Genomic DNA, 27606 nt, shown 5'->3' with positions numbered 1-27606 from the left:
ATTAATGGTCATATGGGAAAATGTGGATTGATTTGGAAGAATCAGCATGGATTTGTTAAAGGAAAATCGTGTCTAACTAACTTGCTGGAGTTTTTTTGAAGAGGGTAACAGATGGCTGATGAGGGAAAGGCCGTTGATGTGGTGTATATGGACTTCCAAAAGGCTTTCAATACAGGGCCGCACAACAGACTTGTAAGGAAAGTTATAGGTCATGGAATAAAAGGGACAGTAGCAACGTGGATGCAAAATTGGCTAAGGGATAGGAAACAGATTAATGGTTAATGGGTATTTTTCAGGCTGGCAGAAGGTGTGTAGTGGAGCTCCCCAGGGGTCAGTATTGGGGCCCTTGCTTTTCCTGATATATATAAATGATCTAGATCTTGGCATGCAGGGGACAATTTCAAAGTTTGTGGATGAGACAAAACTTGGGAGAATTGTAAACTGAGGAGGACAGTGTAGAACTTCAAAAGGACATTGACACATTGGTGGAGTGGGCAAGTGGGTGGCAGATGAAATTCAATGCAGGGAAGTGTGAGGTGATGCACTTTGGCACAAAGAACATGGTGAGACAGTATAAAATAAAGGATACTATTCTAAAGGGTGTGCAGGAGCAGAGAGACCTGGGTATATATGTACATAAGGCATTAAAGGTGGCAGGACAGGTAGAGAGAGCTGTTTCTGAAGCATACAGTATTCTAGGCATCACTAATAGGGCCATAGAATTTAACAGCAGGGAGGTTTTGATGAACTTATATAAGACACTGGTTAGACCTCAGCTGGAGTATTGTGTACAGTTCTGGATGCCAAACTATAGGAAGGATGTGAACACATTGGAGAGAGTGCAGAAGAGGTTTACGAGAATGGTTTCAGGGACGAGAGACTTCAGTTATGAGGAAAGATTGAGGAAGTTGGGATTGTTTTCCTTGGAGAGGAGAAGGCTAAGAAGAGACTTGATAGAAGTTTTCAAAATCATGAGGAGCCTGGACAGAGTAGATAGGGAGAAACTGTTCCCGCTCGTAAACGGATCGAGACCCGGAGGGCACAGTTTTAAAGTGTTTTGCAAAAGAGGCAAACGTGAGGTGAGGAAAAACTTTTTCACACAGCAAGTAGTTAAGGTTTGGGATGCACTGCCTGGAAGTGTGGTGGAGGCAGGTTTGATTGAGGCATTCAAGAGGGCATTGGATGATTGCAGGGTTACAGGGAAAAGGCAGGAGATTGGCACTAAGTTAAAATGCTCAGAGAACCAGTGCAGACACAGTGGGCCGAATGGCCTCCTGCACCATAATAATTCTGAGATTCTGAAAATGGGCTGAATGGCAGGAGACCAGGAGTAAGGAGCAGTTACTCTAATTGGCAGGATGTGACTAGTAGTGAATTACTTGGGGTCTCAACTCTTCACCTTTAATGACTTAGATGATGGGAGAGAAAATCACAACTAAATTTGCTAATGACAAAGATAGGTGACATGCATTGTAAGCAGTGTAGCTGAAGCATAAATTTACAAATAGATATTGATTGATTAAGTGAATGGACAAAACTGTGGCATATGAATTTCAGCGTAGGCAAGTGTGAGGTCATCCACTTTGAACCTAAAAAGGATAGAACAGGGTATTTTCTAAATGGGGAAAAGCTCAAGACAGTGGAGATCCAAAGAGACTTGGAGTTCTAGGTATATAAATCACTAAAATGTTATGAACAAGTACAGAAAATAATCAAAAAAATTATTATATAAAGCTGGCCTTTATATCTAGAGGAATAAAAGGGGGTTGAAGCTATGCTTCAGCTATATAAAGCCCTGGTTGGACCACAGGGGGAGTACTATGAGCAGTTCTGGGCACCAGACCTTTGGAAGGCCATATTGGCCAGGAGGGTGTGCAGCACAGATTTACCAAGACTCTAAGGGTTAAATTACATGGAGAGATTACACAAACTAAGGTTGCATTCCCTAGAATTTAGACGGTTAAGGAGTGATTTGATCGAAGCTGACAAGTTATTAAGAGGAGCAGATAATGTAGATCAAGAGAAACTCTTCCACTGGTAGGGGAGTCTAGAGCCAGGGGGAATAAAAGGAGTGAAATTAGGAAACTTCTCTTCACGCAAAAGGTTGTAGAAGTTTGGAACCTTCTTCCACAAAGGCAATTGATGCTAGATCAAATTAATAATTTTAAATCTGAGGTTGATAGATTTTTGTTGACCAAAGATATTAAGAGATATAGGGCAAAGACAGGCATGTGGAGTTAGGTCGCAGATCAACCATGATCTCATTGAATAGCAGAACTGGCTCAAGGGGCTAATTGCCCTGCAATTCCTGTGTACCGAGCTGACTGTTCAGAAGGTTCATTTCAGTAGGGTCCCTCTGCACTTGCTTGCCTTCTTCCCAAGTAATGCAGCTGAAACACATTTGTGCTAGAATCTTGTAAATGAGCATGAATTGTGGCTGAGGTTCAAACTTGATTTTTTTTTTTGCATCAGTACCCTGATCTACAGATTACATCTAAGAGGCTAGCTTCAATCCTTTTTAGTGAGAATGACTGGCTTTAAGAACAGTCAAAGGAAATATGAGGCCTTTCCTAACAATTATGAAATCTAGAGAACAGACAGAAATAAAACCAGTGAAGTGTAGGTGCCTTCATTCAAAACTGAATTACAGCGGCTAACTTTTAACAATTACTTTATATCACCCTGGCACAAAAAATGATTGAACTATGACAGTATTGATACTACAGAAATAACAGGAAATAAGTATTCCTTTTTAAGATGTCTGAAAGTGTTATTGTTTGAGTATATATCCTTTATAAAATGGTGTGATGTGGACCCCTGGTACTTAAAACTCATGCCCACAAATCATGCTATTCTAATAATAATTTAGTTTTTTTGAAAAACAATTTTGCCATTCTTGTTTTATATGATTTTTATGTTGTCATAGCTTAAATTTAAAAACATCTGTTGTTTACTTAAAATTGTTTCTTAACTTGTTCATATTGTTGTCTGTTCAGGAGGGACAAACCTTAAATGGAAGTAGTATAACTACAGTACAAGGCAATTGAGCTAAGGAGAAGACAATCTGAGAATGTGGCTAGCTAATTTACGAAGTACCTTTTAACTTTACTTCAGCTAAGGCTAAAAGACATGTTAATTTCTTAACTGAAACACCAACAGAATACTGGATTTAATATCTAAAATTAAATATACCATTATTTAACTTAAAGAATGAAAATGCATGATAGCTTTAAATGCTGACTGTAGTTTGTAATAAATGTACTAACCACACTAAATATTAAAATAAATTTGGGTGAAAAATGCAGGATTTCAAATGACTTTTCACTTTAAAATGTGCCACAGTCTAGCACTAGAACGCATTTTACACAATACAGGCAGAACTGGAAACCACACCTGTGACCTGCATAAAGTTATAATTGTACTATTACTTTGATACCTTTTTTTAACTTTATAGTAGACCCTAGGTATGGGATAAAACAGAAAATGTTGAAAATACTCATCAGGTCAGGCAGCATTTGTGGGGAGATAAACAGAGTTAACGTTTTAGGTTGATGACCTTTCACCAGAACTGAGAGAAATTAGAAATGTAATAGGTTTTAAGCAAGTGAAATAGGGGAGGGTGGAAAAAGAACAAAAGGGAATGCCTATGATAGGGTGGAAGACAGGGGAGATTAAATGACAAGAGTTGGTGGTGTAGGGCTTAAATATGGGTGATTGTTACTTCTTGAATTTGGTTTTGCACAGTTCTATATTCTAATAGTGGGAATCAAAAGTGTTGGGCACAAATTCTGTTGCTGTGTGATGGTCTGTGCTTCTTCAAGCTCTAGTATTGAAAGTAATTATCCTTTTGCTGTTTGACAGGTGAGTGGAGTGAAGCACTTTATCCTCTGCTGACCACACTCACAGACTGTGTAGCCATGATGAGTGACAAGGCAAAGAAAGCTATGGTCTTCCTACTAATGCAAGATAATGCTCCAACTATAGCAATGGACTTGACTATCCAGTACCGCAGAGACGTGGTCTTTTGTCAGACTGTAAGTTTGTGTGCAGTTGCAGCTATTGTTATCTTTTGCAGCCAATGTTTTTTTCCCTTTTCCCTTTCTCTTTTCTGAAATCTCTTCCACCATGCACATTGCCTAGCAAAGCTCAACAGGCCTCCTCTAATGCTGTTGTGTTACCAGATGCTGGAGACTTTGCAAGAGTGCTCAGTATGACAGTCTCAGCTTGCCACCTCACCAAATCGTTGCCACATGGACCAGAATACTCAATTATTGCAGACGCCTTCTGGTACCCCAAGAGTAAAGAAATCTAACTCCAGAGTGTCATAAAAGTGATTAGTTTTCAAGCAAAACGTCAAACTGGTTTCTCTTTCTGATACTACAATGTTTTTAACAGTGTAAGAGACATCTCCATAGGTTGATGCACGACAATGTACCCTGATAAAGGGGATTCACATCCTAGTTGTAGTATCTAGAGCTGTAAATACAGTTTTGAGGGCATACTGCCTGAACTGTTGGAGGTGCTGTCTTTCAAGTGAGATATTAAACCAGGGTCTTATCAAACACCTCGGGTGGATACAAAAAAAAATCTATGGTGCTATTAGAAGAGTTGTAGGTGTTTTTCTGGCGCCCTGGAAAGCAGTTATCTCTCAGCCAGCAGATTCATCATTTATCTCATTGCTTTTGTGGGACCTTGCTCAATGCAAATTGAGTTGTTGTGTTTCCCCATAACAGCAACTACAGTTTAAAAGTACAGCATTGGCTGTGAATTGCTTCAAGATGTCTTGAGAATGTGAAAACTGCCATGTCTCAGGACACCCCAAAATAACTCTCAGCCAATAAATTACTAATCATCATCACAAATGCATTTCAGTGAACGCAGTGACCAGAGGAGTTGTATTCTTTCACCCCTTTCATGGACTCATATCCATCCAATCACATTATGGAACAGTTTTTTGTACAGATATTTTAATTGTTTTATTCTTTTATGTTATTGTATGATTTTATATTTAACCCCTTACCTGCATTATTGAGAAACTTCAGTCACAAGAGCATTTCTGTAGCTTTCCCTGCAAACACTGTTGGCCCCTGATGGGTAGTTACACAAGCCATCCCACTGGCATCAGGAGCTTTATGTAACCTTCTGCAGCATTTCACTATTAGACTTCTGTATGAATGACATGTCAGCATTCATAAAATGACTGTTGTGCTTCCTTTGTATAGTTTAATAGGTGGGATTTTTTGTCTCATTGCTGAAAAAGACTTGTGCTTTTTATAGGATGTTTTTCTCAGTGCTACTGATAACTTTGCTGAAGAGCATTTCAAAAAACAATCCAAGTTAAATACCCTGAAAAAGAAAATATTGTACAAAAGACGGAAAAAAAATCCTGTATGCTGCAAGATAACCTCTGATGATCATGTTTTTAATTGAATATTGTATGTTTTATATTCTTTACCTTCAATATAGTTGACAGCCCTGATCTGTGGTTTCATTATCAAACTAAGAAACTGCCTTCGTGATGATGGATTTTTGCGCCAGCTTTACACCATTGGTTTATTGGCACAATTTGAAGGCCTTTTAAGCACATATGGTAAGACATTCATAAGAGTATTTTCGTTACTAGATTTTTGTCGTAGCCTTTCATATTTGTTATATTATAAATACTTTAATAAAAGCCTTTGAAGAAATAACTTATTGTGATATTAGCTTCTTTCTGTTAACATATATGTGGGATCAAAAGTCAAATAACAGCTGTAAATTGGCTACCTTATTTTGATAGTCATGGGGACTTGTGTAAGGGGCGAGTCTCACCTAGGTTCGGAGCCATACTCTGGATGAGCAGGAATAAGTAACTCAATACTGAGCAATGTATGAAAACAACGTTCTTTATTTGTACATATTTCTCTCTATTTCTCCTCGGGGAAAGAGGTGAGAGGGGAAAGAAAGAAAGGGGATAAGCGTACATTGCTCAAGCAATGGACCATGGGGTGTACAAAGTACAAAGCACGGGTATGCTAATACGCAAACAAGGAAACCACGAAAGGTGGGACTTTACTGTAATTCACAGGTGCTTAAAAAAAGTGAACACATGCGAAATTAGACTATATCAGAAACCTTTTCAAAAAATATTTACCTAATGGAAAATGTTTATCGGATCATACCAAGTAATCACTTTCTCAATCCCTGGCACTGTTACTGTCCTCCATCAAGTGTACTGTCAATTTTGTCTCAATGTTTGCCACCTTAGCAAAAAGCTTGTGCACTGCTCCCTTGCCCACAAAATGGGCACTAGCTTTGTTTTCATGGCATTGATCTTTTTCTATGTGCAAGCAATTTCAGAACTTGCAAGAACACCACTAATGCAAAGCAAGATTAGCACACACAGCTCATATTGTAACAAAGTAAATGGAGCTTTAAAATTGCATCTGGCTGCATTTTTTAAACTAAGTGTTTAATGATGGTGTTAAAAATGTAAAAATGTTTCTTTGCCACTACAAAGAAAAATAATCTGAACCCCACAACTAATAAGTGTGTACTTTGTGTAGGGGAGGAACTTGCTATGCTTGAAGATATGAGTACAGGAATTATGGATTTACGAAACGTGACTTTTAAAGTAATCCAAGCAACATCTGCTTCATCAGTTGACATGCTGCCAGTCATTACTGGAAACCGGTAAGTAGCGGTGGGTTCATGTTAGAATATTTGTGCAGAGTCATTTATGTTGCTAATTTTTATTGCATTTATTCAGTCTCTCACTGGTTGTCTTACTGGAATGGTCCAGGTGGTCAGGATGCTAGATGGTGCCGAGCTGCTGCTTGCTGACATCAGTGCAAGTTGAAAAACAATACAAGATGGTGATAATGAGGCAAAATGGCGATTCTGACTTAAAATTGATTAGTACAGCTAACTTACACTAAGTACAAATTTAAAAAAGCACAAAAAATGAAAATTTGATTAGAGCAATATGTTAGAATAATCACTACATGCAGATTCCCTCACAAGGTTGCATCGACAGGTGGGGATTATAGGTAAAGTATATGTGGTGGTGAATTTCGTTGATCTGTCTTAAACAGTTGAGCTCTGTTTTCATATGTGCATCTAGTTTGCAGTGGATTCTTCAAAAGCCTCAGCAGGCTCCACTAGGACAACAGTGATTTATCTGACGTTATCAGGACATTTTTCAAAAGTTGGCCTTTGATTACATATTACATGAGCTTACAAACCTGAAACTTCTACCACCTGGAAGGATAAGGGCATCAGAGGCATGGGAATTCCTCTGCCTGCAAGCTTCCTTCCAAACCAAACAATATACCAACTAATTGCTGTTTCTTCGCTGTCGTTGGGTCAAAATCCTGGAATTCCCTCCCTAACAGCACTGCAGGTGCACCTACACACATGTGGACTGCAGCAGTTTAAGTTCTCGAGGGCAATTAGGGATGAGCAACCAATGCTGGCCTAGCCAGTGATTGTCATATCCCATTAACAAAAAAAAGACATAAATAATGGAGAAATTTAGATAATGCCAAGCTACCTAATGCATAAATATCTACCAATGTCTCCTCTATTGAGCATGGATAGTTAAGATGCATTGAATTTACTGTTTAAAAAAAATTAGATATCACCAATTGAAATTTCACAATCAACTAAGAGAAGGTTTTCTTAAAAACAAAAAGTTACTGCGGATGCTGGAAATCCAAAACAAAAACAGAATTACCTGGAAAAACTCAGCAGGTCTGGCAGCATTGGTGGAGAAGAAAAGAGTTGACGTTTCGAGTCCAACATGACCCTTCAACACAACAACTGGACTCGAAACGTCAACTCTTTTCTTCTCCACCGATGCTGCCAGACCTGCTGAGTTTTTCCAGGTAATTCTGTTTTTGAGAAGGTTTTCTTGTATGGTTAGCATTGATCCTAAGTTCTTTCTGTCTTTGTACTGCATAGTATTCTGTAAAAAAAAAATCCTCAAACTGAGAACTTCACCTAAGGAAAGTAACTAAACTTGAATTATGGTGCAATAGATATTAAGATTCTCTCCTTTTTCTCTCTTCGTTTCACTTATCCCTTTCTTATCATCTTTGCTTATATTCTCATTCAGTTACTTAATGTTTATTGGCTGCATATGCCCCTTCAATTTTAGTTTCTTCCTAACATCTGCAGATGAGCATGCTGAAACTTGACCTGTTTTAAACACATATTTATGCTGAAATCTTGTAATCTCCTGTAGAAAAAACAAATACCATTCTTGATCTACAGTTCTGTGTGCCAATTTGTTTCCACCTCTCCTCAGCTAGCTTATTTTTCACCTTGCTAACGTGTGGCCTGTCCAAATCTGGTGCCCTCGGTTTTGTGCTCTGACTTGTATTCATATAGTGCCTTTAACATAGTAAAACACCCCAAGAAACTTTATTAAGTGTAGTCAGCCAGTAATTGACAGCGAGCAAAAGGAGACACCAATATAGGCAGTATTATGACCAAAGCTGATGTCATTGCTGAGCAAGCTAGATCCCAGAGTGAAGTCTGTCCTGCTGATCATAACCCTTTTTTCATTGTGAAAATGAGGAGGAAGAGCTACTGACCTTAAAAGCCAGTAACACCTTTAAAATTTTTTTAAAATTAAAAGATTTATTGAAAAAGAAGACAAAACTTAAGCACACAAGATAAAAGTTACACTGTTAAAACAGTCTTACAGAACAACCCCCCAAAAACATGCTTGGTTAAATGTACATGAGTAAACTATCTTTTTTGCAAAAACCCCATAGATTTTGAACCATAAAAATCCAGTAAATGTTACCCAAGTCAAGGAATTGTTGTCACTTTAATAAAGGTACACCTCACCACTTCTCAGACACTTCCACTCTGATGTGGAATTCCAAAAGGAGGTTCAGAAACAAACTGTTTCCTAAAACAAAGACTCCCCTGGCTTAACACTGGGTGGCTGCTTCCAATTCAAAACTTTCACAGCTTCCCAGCACCCAAAGAAGCTGGCCTTCAATGGGCCCCCCGCAGCAACACCACCAACAGTTCAACATCCCTTTCCTTAAATATCTTTTTCCCCTTTCATCTCAGGTTCCATTGTCCTCAGACACCTTGTTGAAGCTCAACCTCTCCAAACATAAAGGTCTTTCATGTTTTCTATTTTGCTTCTACTTTTCGGGTCATAAAATTTAATATACCTTCCCCTGTTTTCTCCTGGAACCCCTATAAGATGCAAATATTCCCTGTCACTTCTGAACTCCCTTTTGAAATTCAACAGCTGAAAACCAATTTCCCTACTTATATCTCAATGCAAATTTCAGATCCAACCTATTTAGTTTAACACAAACCCACCATAACCCTCATTACAAATGCACAAACCTAACATCTTTTAACCTTTCATCTCTTAGACCTCAGAGACAACCTGTCTGTAGTAACCTTCCCCCTGTTTAATTAACCCTGGACACACACACACACCCCCAGCTCTCTACACAGAAAACATAATCACAAGCATATAAAAATATACATCTTTCATCACAGCAGCTAAATGCCTGGTCAAAGAGGTAGATTTAATGGAAAGTATTAAAGGAGAGAGAAGCAGAGAGATCCAGTAAAAGAATTCCAGAGTTAAGGCCTTGACAGCTGAAAGCATCCCATGGGGCAGAAGAAACATGGATGCACAAAAGGCCAGAATTGGAGTGGCAGAGAGTTCTAGGGGGATTGTAGATGGTTATATAAATGGGAAGTCATGGAAAGATTTTGGCGTGTAGATGAGAATTTTAAAGCCAAGGCATTGGTGAACTGTTCAAGATCAGTGAACAAGACTTGTTGCAAGTTAGGATGTGAGCACAAGAGTTTTGGTTTGGCTGAGCTCAAGTTTCTGGAGAGTGGAACAGAGGAGGTCAGCCGGGAAAACATTGGAGTGGTCGTGTCTGGAGGTAACATAAGTAATGATGAAGGTTTCAGCAGCAGATGGGCTGAGATGGGATAATACAGAAGTGGAAATAGTGATGGAGAGAATATGGCATCAAAAACACAGCTCAGAGTCAAATAGGACGCCAAGGTTGCAAATAACCTGGTTCAGCTTGAGACAGTGGCCAGGAAGGGGTGATGAAATTGTTTGCTATGAAATGAACTTCATGGAGGAGTCAGGAGATGAAGTCTTTGGTTTTCCTGGGTTTAAAGCTTAAAATATTATGGACATTTCTCCCAAAGTGCTCACCCAACATTTAATACTATTTCCAAGCTATAACTTTTGCAGACATATATTTGATGGTAAAAGCTTAATATTCATACCACATTATTCTATCTACTACTTTAACACTGACATGAATACTTAAATAAATGGATTAATCTGTTGTCTATAATTACTTCTATGCTATGTTTGTGTGCTGGGAGAATGCCAAAACTCTTAAGTTTGCCAAGGTTTATTTTGCGTGCAAAACCCCTAACCTACATTCCTCTTCACAGAGATGGCTTCAATGTACGAATCCCACTGCCAGGTGCTATGTTTGATGCCTTACCTAGGGAAATACAGAGTGGAATGTTACTTCGTGTGCAGCCAGTGCTATTTAACGTGGGGATCAATGAGCAGCAAACACTGGCTGAAAAGTAAGTATTTCTACCAAACAAGCTAAGCAATTTTACACAGTGATCACAGATCCTTGAGATTAGAGGTAACATAGGGCAAAAACTCCCCAAGTCCTGGAAATCTAAAATAAAAGCAGAAAATGCTGGATATATTTAGCAGGACCATCTGTACTTTAAAGCTTTGCATGTACACCCTTTCATCAACTGAATTCTAATAACAGGTCAAAGCACTAATCTGCCTTTAACCTTTCCAGATGTTGGTAGACTTGCTGAGCATCTCCAGGATTTTCTATTTCACTTTTCGGCATTTAATTATTTTTCTACATCAATTCTAGATGCTCTATATATCACTGAATATCAGGAAGCCCTTTATGCTGCCAAATATGCACTTCACCTGAAATGAATTAATGCTATGAAATGAAAGTGCCCAGGAGTTTGCTTCAGTTTAAAAACAAAGTTCTCAGGCAAAGATTTTAAAGAAATCCTTAAGCCTCAGTCCATGGCAACTTATGAAGTACATTATCAGCACTGATTGTACCTTTGTACAACTACCTATTTTGTTAGATTACTTGTTGTACGATACCTCAACTTAGCAAAGTTAGTTTGGGAATGGTATAGATAGCTCTAATGTTGTTTTAACTCCCCTTCACTGGCAATTGAAGGGTGACTTGGCCATGCATCCAAATTCATGAAGTAAATAAGGAGAATAGGCAAGTGAAGGGGAGGTGAATCATTTAGTACTACAGTAATTTAGATGCCATATCAATCATGTCTACAGCAAAAACAATTCCAGGCTTGAATATAATGGGTAAAGGCAAAGTCAGCCACATGTGAGCATTGTGTGCACAACATCACTCTAAAATTCTAGGCCCACCATTTGTTGTTTTGTGTATATAAAAAAAAAAATTGCTGTAATTCACACACTAAAACTGTTGTGGTTAATAATTATTGAGCCTCTTTCACAATTCTGTCAGTGACTATCTTAGTCTAAGGAAAAAGCAGCAGCTTCAAGCACAATTTTAATGAAAACTTTCAAACATGATTGGGAGGAAGATGTGGGTTCAATCTCTCGCTCTTGAGTTCCCAATTCCAGCTGTATTATTGTGAAGAAGAATCAAGTTTATCAACTGGAAAGGAAGGAAAACCTGAGACATCCTCCCCTGAACCACATATATATATTTCCTGGGAGCTCATTGAGAGTAGCATTAGAGATGTGGTTTAGAATGAAGCTGCCGTCTTGTTTGCAGTTACAGGGTGGCCTGGATTATGAAAAACTAGTGAAATCCTGGTACTGAAATATATTGTGTTTTTTCAACCCCCAATTTTGATCATGCTATTTTTGTTTTGGTTATTTATGTTCATGTTTTATCTGGGTTAGGTTTGGCGACACATCCTTACAAGAAGTAATTAATGCAGAAAGTTTGGGGCGTCTGAATTCCTACTACGAACAGTTCAAGGAGGTTTTGCCTGATGATTGTAAGTATGAACTGCAGTGCTCTTTTCTACATTGTTTCTTTCTCTGATTAAATGAACCCAGCATGTAAAACTACATCAGCAACACTATGGTGAGCAATTATTTACTGAAATTATATTCTCAAAAAGCTTGCTTTAATACTTGATGCTGGAAGATTGCTGAATCTTGAAATCGTTTAATTCATGTGTGATCTTGAATGCAACTTGTTTTTCGATCTCGAACCTCCAAAGAAAATGAATTACAGAATTGTGGCAAACAGAAATTGTGGGGGAGAATTTTCCTCATGGAAGCGAGTGCGGGCAGCTGCGGACCCGATTGCCCATGGCGATCGGGACTACGCCGTCATTTTACGCGGACCGGCCAATTAAGGCCCACCCAACGTATTTACTGACTCCCGGGGCCGGCGGGAGTGGGCGGGCAGAGGCGGATTGGCAATCGCTGTCGGGTGGAATGGCAACCCGGTGGCCTGTTTAAAGACCAAGTTGCAACCGCTCCAAGGCTGCTGTACATGGCCAGAGGTCGGGGCCAAGACACCTCGAGGTTAGCCATGCAGGAGGGTAGGGCGGGTGGTCACTGTGCGCCCAGGTTTTCAGACATGTGCCTTGCTGCCCTCCTTCAAGAGGTGGCAGCAAGGCGGGAGGTGCTCATCCCCGAGGATGGAAGGAGGAGGCCACCCCACTTGACCAAGCGTGCATGGGAGGAGGTAGCGGAGGCCGTGAGCTCACACAACGGGGTGCAGCGCACATGGACCCAATCCCGCAAGCATTTCAACGACCTGCTGCGCACGGGAAGGGTGAGTAGCATGTTGGCATTATTCACTTCACCCATCATGTAAGCTTCTCCCCCGCTGGCGCCCCACCCATGTCTGAGTAGCCTGAATGCAATGAGTCATTGACGGCATGTGTCCTTGGCTGGGCAGCCCAGCAGATATTCCCTATGCGTTTGTCAGCTTGAGAGGGTTGTGATGAAATGGGTCCTGCACCCGCAACATGTGGTGGACTGACACCCACATGACTGTGGTGGGGGCAACCTGGAGGATCTGCACCCAGGTGCACTGCTCGAACTCCAGGACATGTCGAAGTCAGGGTGATGACATGGTGGGAGGGGATGTTCAAGGTGGGGTGGCACAGATGGATCTGCTGTCTTCTGCGCTCCATGTCATTGTGCCTCCTTGCAATGGCAGGTACAACTGTGTGCTGCCAACTGTGATGAAGGCAGCATGTGGCCTTGGGTGGGGGAGGACACACCTGGCATATTTGAGAGAGTGCTGGCCAGTAGCGGGAGAAGGATGCTGCACCCCTGCAACGGGCAACTGGGCTTGGGGTGGGCCGGCAGCCAGGAGATTGACGGTACAAGTATCACTTATCAATGCTATTTTTTCATTTCCAGGAGAAGAATTCTCATAACCATGCCAAGCGGCTGAGGACTGGCGGTGGGCCAGGCCAGATTTTGCTGCTTAGCCGTTTTGAGCAGGGGGCCCTCGACCTGGAGAGGTGCCACGCGCCCAGGTCCACTGGAGCAGGAGAGGCTGGGGTTCCACGGGCAGATATGTATGGCCAGCGCTCACGTCACCAGTAGTCTCCCAACATCCATGGCAGTGCTGATTGTTGAGTGAGTGACGATACCAACATGGCTTGCCCATTGCGTGTGGATTGACGAGTGCATGATGATCTGGGGGACAGGCATGTAGAATGACATTGCCCACAGGCTAACTGATTGAATGTCCTTACTCTCCCTTTCAGCATCAGCGGCGCAGGGCCAGGGCATGGAGCAGCAGGGGCCACCTCTGATACCTGAGGGGCATGAAATTGCACCATCAAAAGCGTCACACTATCTCTGCCAGGCATGCAGCAGCGTAGATACTGGCACCTCGGTGGGCATCATATCTTTGACTAGTGTCCCGGGTCACAGTGGTGAGGGCACTTCACAGTCGCTGGAGGAGCTGGCAGAGACAGAGTACCATTGGCGCCAGCAGTCGGAGGACTGCAGAGGACCAGGCACATGCTCAGTTCATCGCTGATGATGAGCCTCAAGTTGTCAGCGATGCGGCCGGGTGTGCAGGACCACCTGGTGGAGATACATGAGTCTGTGCTTGGCTTGGTGTCAGTGGGGAGGAGTCTACGCGGACCTAAGCCAATGCATTGAGCCTCATGGCTGAGCGCCAAGCTTCCTTCATGGAGAAAGTAGCCACTCTCATGGAGTGGCAGCTCCAGGGACAGATTCAAGGGTTCCTGGGGTTGCCTTCGGACCTGCAATCCCTCACAGAGGTATTGACCTCGTGGTCAATGCCCGTGTGAATGGTGGTTTGGGCACCAGGTACCTCACCTCAGTGCCCATCCACCTACGGTGAGCAGGGAGGGCCGAACGGACCTCATGTCGGCGGAACAGCTGCCTGTCGTCTCTGCTGGCGCCTCTCAGGGTGCTCCAGATGAGGGTGGCAGCTCCTCTGCCAGTGACTGTGGCATCCAATGAGGCTGCAACGACTGGGGAGCTGCCAGCTGCGGAGCTGGCAGCTCCCTCCCAGGTGGGGCCAGCACAGGCTTGACGGGCTGGAGGACGTCCGCCAAGGTCATCGAGGCCAACAGGACATCAGAGAGAGCAGGCTGTCTCAGATGCCAGTGCCAGCGAGCGGGCACCACAAAGACGTAGCACCTGCAAACATCAAATGAAGGCACCTTGGGCACACCCCGAGTTCACCACTGGTGGTTTTTTTGTTGGCACTCCTATGAGTTCCTTCTGATAGTGTGTAAAGTGCAATACCATTTTATTTCTGTTATGCCAAGAGACTTTGGTTACAGCATTAAATTTGTGCCATCTAAAATGGCTGGGAGTGCCTCTTGGGCAGGTACATGGATTCCTGAGATTTGATGAGTGATTTGTGTGTCATTTACGTTTATTCACTAGGCCCATCGTCAATGCTCCTATCCAGATAGATTTTGCATTAAGGTCTCCAGGATGGCTTGTGTTGGAGATCCATATGTGCTGTGCTAGCTAAAGGTTCCTTGGGTTAGAGCGTCCTGGGTGTCCCTGCCTCCCTGGAGTATGACGGGGTCAGCGTGTGTCCCCTCACCATTTCCCAGGGTGTTCTCTTCCTCGGACTCACTGCTGGACTCATCGTGTTCAGCCGCAACCACTCCGTTTACATCATCTTCGTCCACAGCGTCCCCCCTTTGTAATGCAAGACTGTGGAGAGCGCAGCATGCAAACACTATCAGCGACACTCGATCTGGGGGATACTGCAGTGCGCCCCTGGAACGGCCCAGGCATCTGAAGTGCATTTTGAGAAGACCAATGGCTCTCTCCACCACAGCCCTTGTGACTTCTATTGTACCGCTGCTCAGCTTCTGTTCTTGGATGGCAGAAAGGCGTCATGAGCCACCCTCTGAGGGGATAGCCCTTGTCACCCAGCAGCCATCCATCCAGCCGGGCTGGAGCACTGAAGAGCCCCGGCACCGGGGAGTGTCTGAGGATGTTGGCGTCGTGGGAGCTGCCTGGGTACCTTGCGCAGTCTTGCAGAATCTGCATCCTGTGATCTCACACTATCTGCACGTTCATGGAGTGGAAGCCCTTCCTGTTGACGAAGGCACCGGGCTCACCTGCTGGCATCTTGATAGCCACATGTGTACAGTCTATTGCACCCTGGATATGGGGGAAGCCAGCAATGGCTGCAAAGCCTCTGGTTCGCTGTGCCTGACTTGTCTGGTCCCAGCGGAAGTGGATGAAGGTCAATACACACCTGAACAGGGCATTTATGACCTGCTTGACACAAGTGTGGACAGCTGATTGCGAGACACCGCAAAGATCACCCACCGACCCCTGGAAAGAAGCGGAGGCATAGAGGTTGAGCAGCTGTGACCTTTCGAGCCATTGGCATGGGGTGTCCACCCACACAGTTAGCTGCGATCTCTGGACCAATCACCTGACAGATACTGTTGACTGTCTCCCTTGACTTGGTTTTGCACCTCAGACATATTGAGGTAGGTGCTTCGTCTTCTGTAAACCCTGGCAGCAGGAGAGTGCCGTCTTCTGCAGCCCCTTGCGCCTTGGACTACCTCTTGGCCCTGTACCCCTTGTGCCTGCGCCTGTCCTTCCAAAGGTGGCTCCCCTGGAGGCTGAATGTGCACTCCTGGCCTCCTCCCCCTTCTAACCCTCCCTTCCTCCTCCAATGAGGTGCCTCCAGTGGAGAGATCACCTCCATTCCCAGGCTCAGGGAGGCTTCCTGAAACCTACAGGCCCCAAAATAAATCCTCACTGAAAAGTGCTGACCTGAAGATTGAGTTCAGTCCAGGCAACTTTTCTACCTCACACAGGCAAGTTTCACTAACTTCTGAGCAGCAACTTTCAAATGTCTGGATTCGCGAACCCACTGAGCCCTCTTCTCCCGCCTGTGGATGAGCTTCATGCAAATTTCTGATACCCGCCTGCCCGTTGCGCTCATGCGATGAGCCGAAGATTGCATGGGCGCCTTAAAATCCAGGTCAGTTGGAGCCTCAAGGGCCTTAAGTGGCCCGTTAATTAATGGCAGTTGCGCAACAGACATCATTGCATGCCTGCCTATTGAAATAATGCACGTCATTTTATGCATCGGCGTTCGGGTCCCGCCCCCCCGCACGCCGACGGAAAATTCTGCCCGTGAAATATTGAGATGGGTCTGTTTTGCTTGCATTTGAAATTGGATAAGCTATACATGACTTTGCCTTAAATGAGCATTATATATGTAGATTAAAGTATTATTGTATGCTTACGCTATGGATGTTTTTTGAATTCTTTCTGTGAATGTATAATATAATGCAATAAGAACGTTTGCTTTCCATATTGTTGGTTTTTATTTTTACTTATTTTTGTAAAAGCGTAAAATTAAATTAATGTTCCTTTTAAATGATGTCTTTCACGCATTAACACTTAGTAGTGATACAGAATTATATGAAATTAGAGCTTTGGATTGGGATGAAGACATGGACTGAAGATTTAAGAGCAGGGAAAAGTAGCAATAAGCGGAGGATTTTTGGGTTGGCACTTTGTAACTAGTGAGGTACTGCAAGAATCAATGCTTGGGCCTAAGCTATTTACAATCTATATTAATGACTTAGATGAGGGGTCTGAGTATAATGTATCCAAATTTACTCATGATATACCAGCTTGGTGCAAAAATAAGCGATAAGGATACAGAGATTTGGAACGCCCTGCGTCTGGTTGGCTGCACTCCCAGGCATGTTCCCGCCTCCAAAGGATCTTCCTGGAGTAATGTTTCCTGTGGCAGCACCTGTCTACCCGTGGAAACCTCCAGTCAAGGCATTTAAAAGTGCAATGGCCCCAATTTTTCGATGCCCTGGAATTTTGAGAGTTGTGAGAGGAGATGGCCTCACAACAGGAATTTAAACCTTGGTTACTTCTGAGGATGTTTAAGACTCTCCTAATTTGTATGCTCGTATGTTTGTAACTCATCAACAATAAACAACAAGGCTGCTGTCTGCCCATATCCCATCCTTGTCATTGAGTGAAGAAATCATGGAGACAGATGGCTCCAGTAGCCTATACAGTGAACCTTGCACTGCAGTGCTCCCTGCTGCTCCATCAGTCTGGCCCTCAGCAGTGCCCCCACTGATGTCTCAGTGTGGGCTGCCGGCCTTGATTCCCCATGCTCCCAGCTTAAAAACCCACCCACCCCTTAGTTGACTGCCTTCTAGAAGAGCTTCCCTGTCTATGTACCTCTGAACCATGTGGGGTTGGGACCATGAAATGGTTGCATCCCCTGAAAATTTTTTAGAGGATATGTTTCTGCCGATTGAAGCTGCACAGGGATAGATACAGGATTGGGAGAGCGGGCAAGACCATGACAGATAGAATGTAATGTGGCAAAGTGTGAAATTATCCACTTTGGAACTTGACAGGGCAGGTACTGGGAAAATGTTTTCCCTGGCTGTGAAATCTAAAATATAGGGCCACCGTCTCAGAATAGGGGGTTGGCTGTTTAGGACTGAGATGAGGAAAAAGTTTCACTCAAAGGATTGTGAATCTTTGGAATTCTATAACCCAGACAGCTGTGGATTTTCAGTCCTTTAGTATATTCAAGACAGAGGTCAATAGATTTTGGTTATTAAGGAAATTAAGGAATACGGGGATAGTGTAGGAAGTTGGAGATATGTACATATGGTTGCGAGATCAAGCTACTCAGTTCCTACTTCATCACCAATGGCATGGTGCTCTATTTTACAGGTCCCACCCCTCTGCTTTCCCGCCTACAGGTGGCCCGTAAAATCCAAATGAGAATCAGGCTGAATATGGAAAGTTCAGAATGGCAGTGGAAAAGAAAATTAGAGACAAGGAGAATGTATGAGAAGAGACTGGCAGCTAACATAAAGGGGAATCTAAAATTCTTCTCTTGGCATATAAAAAGTAAAAAGGTAGTAAGATGGGGCTGATTAGGGACCAGAAAAGAGATCAATGGATGGAGGAAAAGGGCATAGCTGAGGTATCAAAAGAGCAGCTTGCATCTGCCTTCACCAAGGAGGATGCTGCTGCCAAAGCCTTAGTGAAGGCAAAGGTAACAGACACTGGATGGGCTGAAGTTGAAGAAGAGGTATTAGAAAGGCTGGCTGTTATTTCAAGTTGATAAGTTCCCAGGATTGGATGGGATGCATCCAAGAATGCTGAAGGAAGTAAGGGTGAAAATTGTAGAGGCACTGGCCATAATCTTCCAGTCCTCCATAGATCTGGAAAGTGCTGCAGTAATGGAACAGGCTGGTGCATTCCTTCAGTTTTCTTCGTGCTGATTGTTTTTGTGCTGATTGTAAGGCCGAATTTGTTGCATGGTTTGGAGAATAAGTTGATGCTACATTGTGCAATCGCCGTATATCCAGCTCTGAGCCAGCAGTCATCGGCAAACAGGAAACAAAGTGTGTCCTTGGTCTTTGCCTGGAGCTTCCCATCTATGCTTTATCTGATTTTAATGCTAGGATCACTATCATAGAAGGCATCAGAGATCATGGCGGAGAAAAGCACGCTGAAATGATTTGGTGTTAACACAGCCCTATTCAATTCTATTAGTGACTTGGAAAGTTGCCTGTGTGCAAGTTCGTGGCTACAGCTCTGTGAACCCATACCTGCTGCTATGTCACTCACCGATTGGTACAGGACTTGTGACAAATAGATGATGGATGACAGATGATAGATCATGAACATGCATGTGAATTGGATTATAGTGAGGGAAAGTTGCTCATCAGCCTTATTTTTACCTTGACCTACCTTGGTCTAGTGACAAGACGAGTCTAGACAGCTGGAGATAGATCTGGGTGCAGTGGGTGATGAGGATGTCTTCTGTGTCTTGTCAAGCTCTACACGTGCCACAACACAGTGCTGACCCGCCTACAAGACCATTGGAGCTTAGATTAGCCTCATCTGCCCAGTCCGTTGTAATCAGTCTTTGCATGCCAGGGTAGACAAATCCCTAAGTCGCTGTGGGTAGGATACCTGTCAGCAGCCCTCATCTGGTTTGGCCCACCCCATCAAAGTGGTTTACCAGGATGTGGCTGTTGTCACATGCTAACAAATATTTGGAGCCACAGGTGAGAGCAGGGATGACCCATACAGTATGAGGCACTCCAAAGAGTGCAGTGAAGTCTCACCTCCTGAGAGAGGTGTTACCCCTCCCTTACACCTCAAACCAAAGGATTTAACATTTCATCGAAAGCTCAGGTGCTTGACATGGATCTTGAACTTTCAACCTTCCGAATCAGTGACAAGAGTTCCACAGCTGATCTGATATTACATTCCTAATGACTTGAGGAAAATGGAAGTAAAGGATGAGCAAACCTGGGGGTGGGAGAAAAGTCTTGGGGATGGAGTCAGTCACCACACTGTATGCAAGTAAATTTCAAGAAGCCATGCAATGGTTTGTTAAATGCCAATTGATTTAAATTTCAAATCTCATCCATGCAAAACAAGGCATTATCCAGTGACTACTTTTTTTAAACCCTGTATTTCATGATATGCATCCTGTGGATTTATAAAACCTACTGCATCACTGAAAACCTGTTGGTTAAATCTAATATTGATTTTTACTTCTGAAAAAAGCCCACACCATTGAGTTGTTCCATGAGTGGTACTTTGTCCAAGTGGCTTTAATTCATGGTAGCTGTTAAATGTTCTTTAAGAACTAAAATTAGAGGTTATTGTTAGATATGCTACATATAGAAGAAATATATAATTAAAAGCCTGTGATGTAATTGAAGTATGCACTGTTTGTATCACTCAATGCCTGAGTCACAAATATTTCAAGTGATAGCTAGTTTAATGACTGTAAATGTACAGTATGAACTATCTGCAGTGTAAGACAAATTCCACAAATAAAATTGTTAGTACTTCCCTGCTTTTATTTAGTTTATTTCTTCAAAATATGTGATTTCTTTAGGTTTACCTCGATCCCGGAGTCAGACCTGTCTACCTGAACTGTTGAGGTTTCTTGGCCAGAATGTCCATGCAAGAAAAAATAAGAATGTCGATATCCTTTGGCAAGCTGCTGAGGTAAACAGTTTTATTGCAAATTAAATACTATAATTGTTACATTCCAATGAAATGGTCATAACCGAAAAGCTGACCAGTTAGTCAACATTTGAAAGAAGCAGTAATGGCAAATATTTCAGATGAAAACCTACATCACAACTGGATTTCCAGTAGTTGCAGCTTTTATATTCTAAACGCTCTTCATTGTTGTTGAGGCAAATTAGTTTCCTGTATTCGTATGACAACATCCAACTCAATAGCTAGGCAACTCGTTGATTATTATAATAATAATTATTATTATTGCATTGTTGCAGTGTAGTTTTGAGGAGAATAGTGAAATGCTTTAAAAACTTGGAGATTTTCCAACAAGACTAGCCAGCAGGAAACAGAGGGTAGGCATAAATGGGTCTTTTTCTGGTTGGCAACTAATAAAGTATACTACAGAAAAGATATCCCCCCTTTATATCCTAATATGGCGATAAACCACACAGTGTTTATATGTTACAGCGCACTCTTCACAGAATCGGGGTCTTTACAGGAACCAGTCCAAAGTTGCTTCCAGCAGGCTTGTTTTTCCCTGTTTCACCAGGCTCCTTAGGCTTATTGTCAGGCAGAACTAGTAGGAGGGTCACCTGCTCCATTTTACCTGAATTAAAGGGAGTTTAAAACATAACCATCAAACCTTGCACTCGTAACAGTGATAGTATGGGGGCACTAGTTAAATCTGGATGTAAGTAACTCCTTTTATAAAGTCGAGTACTGTAACTCTGAACTTGCACCTTATGTTAATTAAAAGTTAAAATTTGTTTTTTTCCCCAAAGTAGAGTGTGCGTAATCATACATGTGTATTGTGAAATGAGTATTATGTTATTCATTTATGAAGATAGTTTGCTAATTCAACTATTGGCACAGTTTCATACAGCAAAAGCTCTTGCTAAGCAGTAAGCCATAGAGAAAAAGAACTCCCAGCACTTAAAGGTTCAATATCACTATTAATTTTATTGCATGTCAGTATGCTCTCTCCTAACAACTACATTTAACACATGCCAAATAATTATATGAAGGTATATTTTTAATGATGTTTTGCATGATGACAATATATTAATAATAATGAGCTTAAAACTATCAGTGTCAGCTTGCTCAGTTAGTTACATTGCTAGAGATTGTGGCTTCAAGTCTCAATCCAGGACTTGAGCTTGAACTCTGAATGGCATTTCAGTGCAGTTCTGAGCAAGTACTGTATTGTCAAAGCTATTCTTGAATTGAGATGTTTCATTATGGTCCTGTTGGCTATTGCAACTAGTGAGTGGGCTGTAAAGAGAAGTAACACTAGTCAAAAAGAGAATGGAATTCACCTGGTATTCTGGCTATCAATTCTCCCTCTCTGACCAATTGCTCATTTCTGTTTATGGGAACTTAACTATGCTGTGCACACAAAAATGGCTGTATTTATCTACATAAATCGTTACTTTTTTTTTTGCAAAAGGTTGAAATGTCTATTGCGTGGGTGAAGAGCATTAGCATGCTTTCTGCTTTTGTGCGCTACTTTGCTTCTCATTTTCAGCCCACATCGCTGGCTAGCAACAATGCAAAAAAAGAGAGCCAAACGTGTAAGTCTTTTCCTGTCTGTGCACAGCCTTTCCATTGACAAGGCCTCAGCTGTTGTGACGCATGGAAACTGTGCACCCCCACAACCCTGGGCTAAAGCTTCAGAGGAACTCTGAAGAGGTTTGGCCCCAGGCATGCAGTGTTCAGGTTTACTAGCATGTGGACATGCCCTGGTGCTCATGAACCAAACTCCCTGCTATGGGTGAATAGCTCCACTGTCTTGTGGGATACCTCAGGAGAGTTGAAGGCTCAGGGAGTAAACTGTGACAAAAAATCTGGAGTGGACACCAAAGGTGGACTGACATTGAAATATGTCATCTTTTCAACAACAACTGCAACCACGTTGGTGCCAAACACACTACTTTGTATTCCTTTGGACTCAACTGGGGAGGTTGCAAGGGGGACTCTGACATTTGGGCAGCCCAGGGTCTTGATAAATTTTGTCCTGGCTTGGACCTGGGAGAGGCCACTTCAGTTTTGCTGCGGAGTGTTAACATAAGATGGGAGACAGCGATTACGAGTGATAAGTGCAATTCGAATGGCATTGAGAACAGGTGCCACAGGCTGTCTCCAACGTGTTCCACTGGTCAGCCACCACCCACCGCAGTCGGTCAGACAGAAATTTTGTGAGCTTTGCCAGTAACCACAAGCTATGTGTAACTAACACCTTTCAGAACAAATCATGCCTCAGTGTGTCCTGGAGACATCCAAGATGAGGGCATTGGCACCAACTGGATCTGATGTGTCTCTCTCTGAACAGTATTCTCAATTCATGCAGCGACCACAGTGCTGACTTTGATGCTGATCATTCCCTGGTGTGCACTAGGGTGAAGATGCAACCCTTGAAGCTTTTTCATTCAAAGCAGAAATGCCATCCTTATATCAACATCAGCCATGCAGCCTACCCACAGATTTGATTGACCAGGCACTCTCCAGCATTCCTGCACAGTGTTGAAGTAAAATGGGACGTACATCAAGACACCATCTATAATACCACAGTCTCGACATATGGAAAGCAAGAACAGGAAAATGCTGACTGGTTCAAAGGTTCCATCATGATGTTGACAATCATTGAAGTCCAGCAGTTGCTCATTAATTACAAGAGAGAAGCTGTTTCCACTTGTGAAAGGATCGAGAACAAGAGGGCACAGACTTAAAGTAATTAGTAAAAGAAGCAAAAATGATACGAAGAGAAACTTTTTCTGCAGTGAGTGGTTAAGGTTTGGAATGCACTGCCTGATGGTGTGGTGGAGGCAGGTTCGATTGAATGTCATGAACTCTTTAATCACAGAAAATGGTTCATCTTCAAGGACTAAGAACATTCTGGAAGAATTTGTGTTAGAAAGAAACTGTTTCTTAAAGGGTTAATGCAGGACTCTGCTTGCTATTCCTGGAAAAGCCATCTTTTACAAGAAAAGATAAGTAAGCAATTTTAAAAAGCTGGTAACCTTTTGACCCTGGTGGACTGTGTACAAAGGGGGTCACAACTATTTAAAAGTTGGCTTTGGTTTTACTTTGAGAAGAAGGAGGACCAACTTCTTGCGAAAAGAAGACAGCAGCCTTTTTGTAGCCCAGAGCCAGTCCACAGCCAGAGGTGAATATAAGCTGCACCTAAGTTTGCTCCATGTGCTGGAATTGAGTACCTGCAAGTATTCCTCAAGTCCGCCTGGAAAGCAGTGCAAGAGTCATCGACTGTTTAGAAGATCAGTGCTGAGAAACTAACTGTATAACCCGTGCACCATTTCAAAAACTCCACTATCTCCTTTTCCCTTGAACTATTAACCTTTAACCTTTAGCAGAATTCCTTTATTTTTATTTATTTATTTTTTTCGCGTGTCTGTGTGAGAGAGAGCGAGAGACTTAGGGTATCTCGAAAGAGTAATTGGTGTACTTTCATATTCATACTGTATGTTAATAAGGTTTGCCTTTCTATTTGACTAAGACTGGTTTTATAATAAATTTGTTGTTTATTAAAAGAAGCCAGGTTAAAGTCTCTTATATTCTGGGTAACAGCAGTGAAGGCAAAGGATTGGCTATTTTGGTGAGTGAATCTAACTTTTAAATGAATGGTGCGACCTGTGGAGTAGTGGGGCTAATCAAACCACGAACTCCTTCTGCCCTTATCGTAACATGAAGCATTCAGTAGGGAATCGGACTGTTATCTGAAAAGGCAGCAGAAGGGTATTAGGTGAATTGCTCATTCGGAGAGCCATTGCAGGTACTGTGAGCCAGCTGGCCGCCTCCTATGCTGCAACAATTCCGTGATCCTGTGAGATCCAAGTGGAAAAACTCTGAATGCACTAAAAACTCCTCGAAGTAAAGTTAAACAGACTGCTGGGTGGTGTGCCACTGATTACTGGTTATGACACTATTGAAGAACCGCTGGATATTCTGTCACGGAAAATGTATTAAGGGGTCAAAACAACAACCGGTCTATCAGCAAAGAAAACAGCTCCACTGAAAACCAAGGAAGGGGAGGTCATCATTGCCTGCAGTAAACAGTTGGAGTGATGGGTGAACACTACCTTGAGTTGTACTCTGGGGAGAACACTGCCACTGAGGAAACTCTAGACACCATAGAAAGCCTGCCTGTCATGGTGGAGCTGTATATCGAAATCACAGTGGAGGAGCTTAGCAAAGCTATTGACTCATTTGTCATGGACATAGCTCCAGATGCTGATGCTATACCACCTGAACTCATCAGGCATGGGAAACTGGCACTCATGCAGCATCTGTGTGAACTTCTGTGGCTCTGCTGGAGGCAGTACTCCAGAATATGTGAGATGCAAAGATTGTGACCCTGTACAAGAACAAGGCAACCACAGTGATTTCAACAACTATTGAGGCAGCTCCAAGCTGAGCATGGTGGGAAAAGTATTTGCCCATATGCTTTCAGAACTGAAAGATCTAAATTGATATGATGATTTCAGCCCGTCAGCTGCAAGAGAAATGCTGTGAACAAAGACCATTATGTATTGCCTACATTGATCCCACCATTCGACCATGTGAGCAGAGGCAGACTGTTTAAGCTGCCGGAGAAAATTAGCTGCCCGATGAAGCTGCTCAATGTTGTCATCTCTTTCCATGGCAACATGATGGATAAGGTCAGCTATGACAGGGCAACATCAGAACCCTTTGAGACCTGCAGTGGGCTCTAACAGGGTTGTGTTCTGGCACTGACAGTTTGGCATGTTCTTCTCATTGCTGCTGTTACATGTCTTCAGGTAATCTACAGAGGGTGTGTACTTATACCAGAACTGACAGAAAGCTGTCCAGACTTGCTCATCTGAGATCCGAGACAAAGGTGTGCTCATTCACACAGTGTTGCTTCACCCTGACGATGCTGCACCAACATTCCATACTGAGGAACACCTGCAACAAATGGACAGATTCTCTCACACATAAAGAGCTTGATTTGACCAGCAGCATCAGGGAAACAAATATCATGGTGCAAAATTTTGCAACACTGCCATGTATCATCACTGACAATGTGATACTGGAGGTTGTTGATAGCTTCACCTAACAAGGCTCCACAATCTCCAGCAATCTGTCACTTGATGCTGAAATCAACATGCGCATTGCAAAAGCTGCAGCTATTATGTTCAAGCTAAGTAAGAATGTGTGGAACAGCAGAAACCTGTGAACACCACACTGAGAGCCTACCATGCCTACTTCTTCAGCGCACTCTTCTAAGTGGTGAGATCTGGATAACATATGCTAGGCAGGAACAAAAGCTGAATAGTTTCCACTTTTGCTGTCTCAGATATATCCTCTAACATCTCCTGGCAGGGCATGGTCACCAACTCAGAGGTCCAGGAATGTGCCAATTCCATTAGCATGCACTCATTGCTAAGCCAATGATGTATGTTTTTTTAGTCTTTCATAGGATGTGGGTGTTGCTGGCTAGGCCAGCATTAATTGCCCATCCCCAATTGCCCTCGACAAGATGGTGGTGAGCTGCTTTGAACCCCTGAAATCCATGTGATTTAGGTACATCCACAATGCTGTTAGGGTAGGAGTTCCAGGATTTTAACCCAGCGACAGTGAAGGAATGGCAATATAGTTCCAAGTCAGGATGGTATGCTGGCTTGGCCACGTTCATTTGATAGATATATACCCAAAGACCACCTGTATGGAGAATTGACCACTGGGTCATGACCTCCTGGGTTTCCATACCTCCACTATGAGGACACCTGCAAATGAGATATGGAGATGGTGGATACTGACACTGACAGCTGGGAGACAGTTGCTGACCGTTTCGAAGGGCATTGGAAAAGGCAAGCAGAAACAAAAAGCTAGCTGACTGAGAAGAGGGTCCAGAGAAAACAGAGGTCAATGAATTGCACACCTTCTCATTCCACTGTCTTCCTCTACTCACAGCAAATGCAGCAGAGATTAGCATGCCAGGCTGTGGCTCCTGATCATCACCTGCTGATGCTTAACAGAGTTGACCACCATGGCGCAAGCTCATAAAGGCTACCTCATAAAGCAAATAAATATGAAGCACTTTGCGACATTACTGGAACATGTGATTTATTTTCCTGTGGTATAAATGCCCATCTTTTGGCATTCATGAAGCTAACGGAACCTCTCAGATGAATCTACTATACTTCACATGTATCCATTTATAAGTTTCTGTAACCTTGCTGCATTTATTTCAGAAATACACTTCATTTTGAAATTTAGGTATTAAGAATTAAATCACTTTTAATATACTAATGTGATTTTGTTTTTCATTTTCTGTTTTTAGATTTGTCGTAGACTAAATGGTGTTAGATTTACAAGCTGTAAAAGTGCCAAGGACCGAACAGCTATGTCGATCACACTGGAACAGTGCCTGATCCTGCAGCATGAGCATGGCATGGCTCCTCAGGTCTTCACGCAGGCCCTGGACTGCATGAGGAGGTAGGCTTTCATTTGTTGGCAAGCCATTCAAAGCTGCGCACATTGATTGTGGAAAGATGCAAACTGCAGAAAAGTAATTCTTCAATAACGCAAGGATTTGTAAAGCAGGATGCAGTGAATTGCACTGAGAAATGGGATGTGAAAATTATGTAAATTATATTTATTACTGTAAGCTTAACTAATCCTAGTGCTGGGGCAACAAAAACGTATCTCTGAAGGAGGTTTATGCAATTACAGATTGTACAGATTAGAAAGGAACAGGGCTGACTCCCAACACTTCCTGCTTTGGGCGCATTTGTTGCTTATCTGCCCCCTCCATCTGGAGCACTAACCTGTCCTTCTCTTGTGATGTACCACATTCCCCTTATTATAATGGTGTCCATGAATGTGCATGAACTTCAAGAGGCTTTTTGTGTCTTCCTATGCTCTCACTACCCATCCTCTGACTGCCTTGTTGGTCCTGCCCCTTCTCCAATAAAACTTATTTGCACCCAAACACATGCTTGCTTCAAGATTTGTTGGGATGTGACCATCCACCTCACCTTGGTGAACAT

General features: G+C 42.7%; 1 protein-coding gene across 17 annotated transcripts in view; it reads left to right on the top strand.

The window, feature by feature from the left end:
* Window positions 1–27606, top strand: part of LOC144682643 (inositol polyphosphate-4-phosphatase type I A-like) — a 253427-nt gene that overhangs the window by 207231 nt on the left and 18590 nt on the right. For all 17 annotated transcript variants that reach the window (XM_078545176.1, XM_078545174.1, XM_078545181.1 and 14 more), the window contains 7 exons: window positions 3862–4034; window positions 5467–5590; window positions 6546–6672; window positions 10444–10584; window positions 11942–12039; window positions 20448–20560; window positions 26898–27052. In XM_078545176.1, coding sequence (XP_078401302.1) covers window positions 3862–4034; window positions 5467–5590; window positions 6546–6672; window positions 10444–10584; window positions 11942–12039; window positions 20448–20560; window positions 26898–27052 — 931 coding nt within the window. The remainder of the gene's footprint in view (window positions 1–3861; window positions 4035–5466; window positions 5591–6545; window positions 6673–10443; window positions 10585–11941; window positions 12040–20447; window positions 20561–26897; window positions 27053–27606) is intronic.

This window comes from Cetorhinus maximus, chromosome 7 (assembly GCF_964194155.1).
Source record: "Cetorhinus maximus chromosome 7, sCetMax3.hap1.1, whole genome shotgun sequence".
Lineage (NCBI taxonomy): Eukaryota > Metazoa > Chordata > Chondrichthyes > Lamniformes > Cetorhinidae > Cetorhinus > Cetorhinus maximus.
The sequence above is the reverse complement of the archived record's forward strand: the minus strand, read 5'-3'. Positions and strand labels throughout refer to the sequence as shown.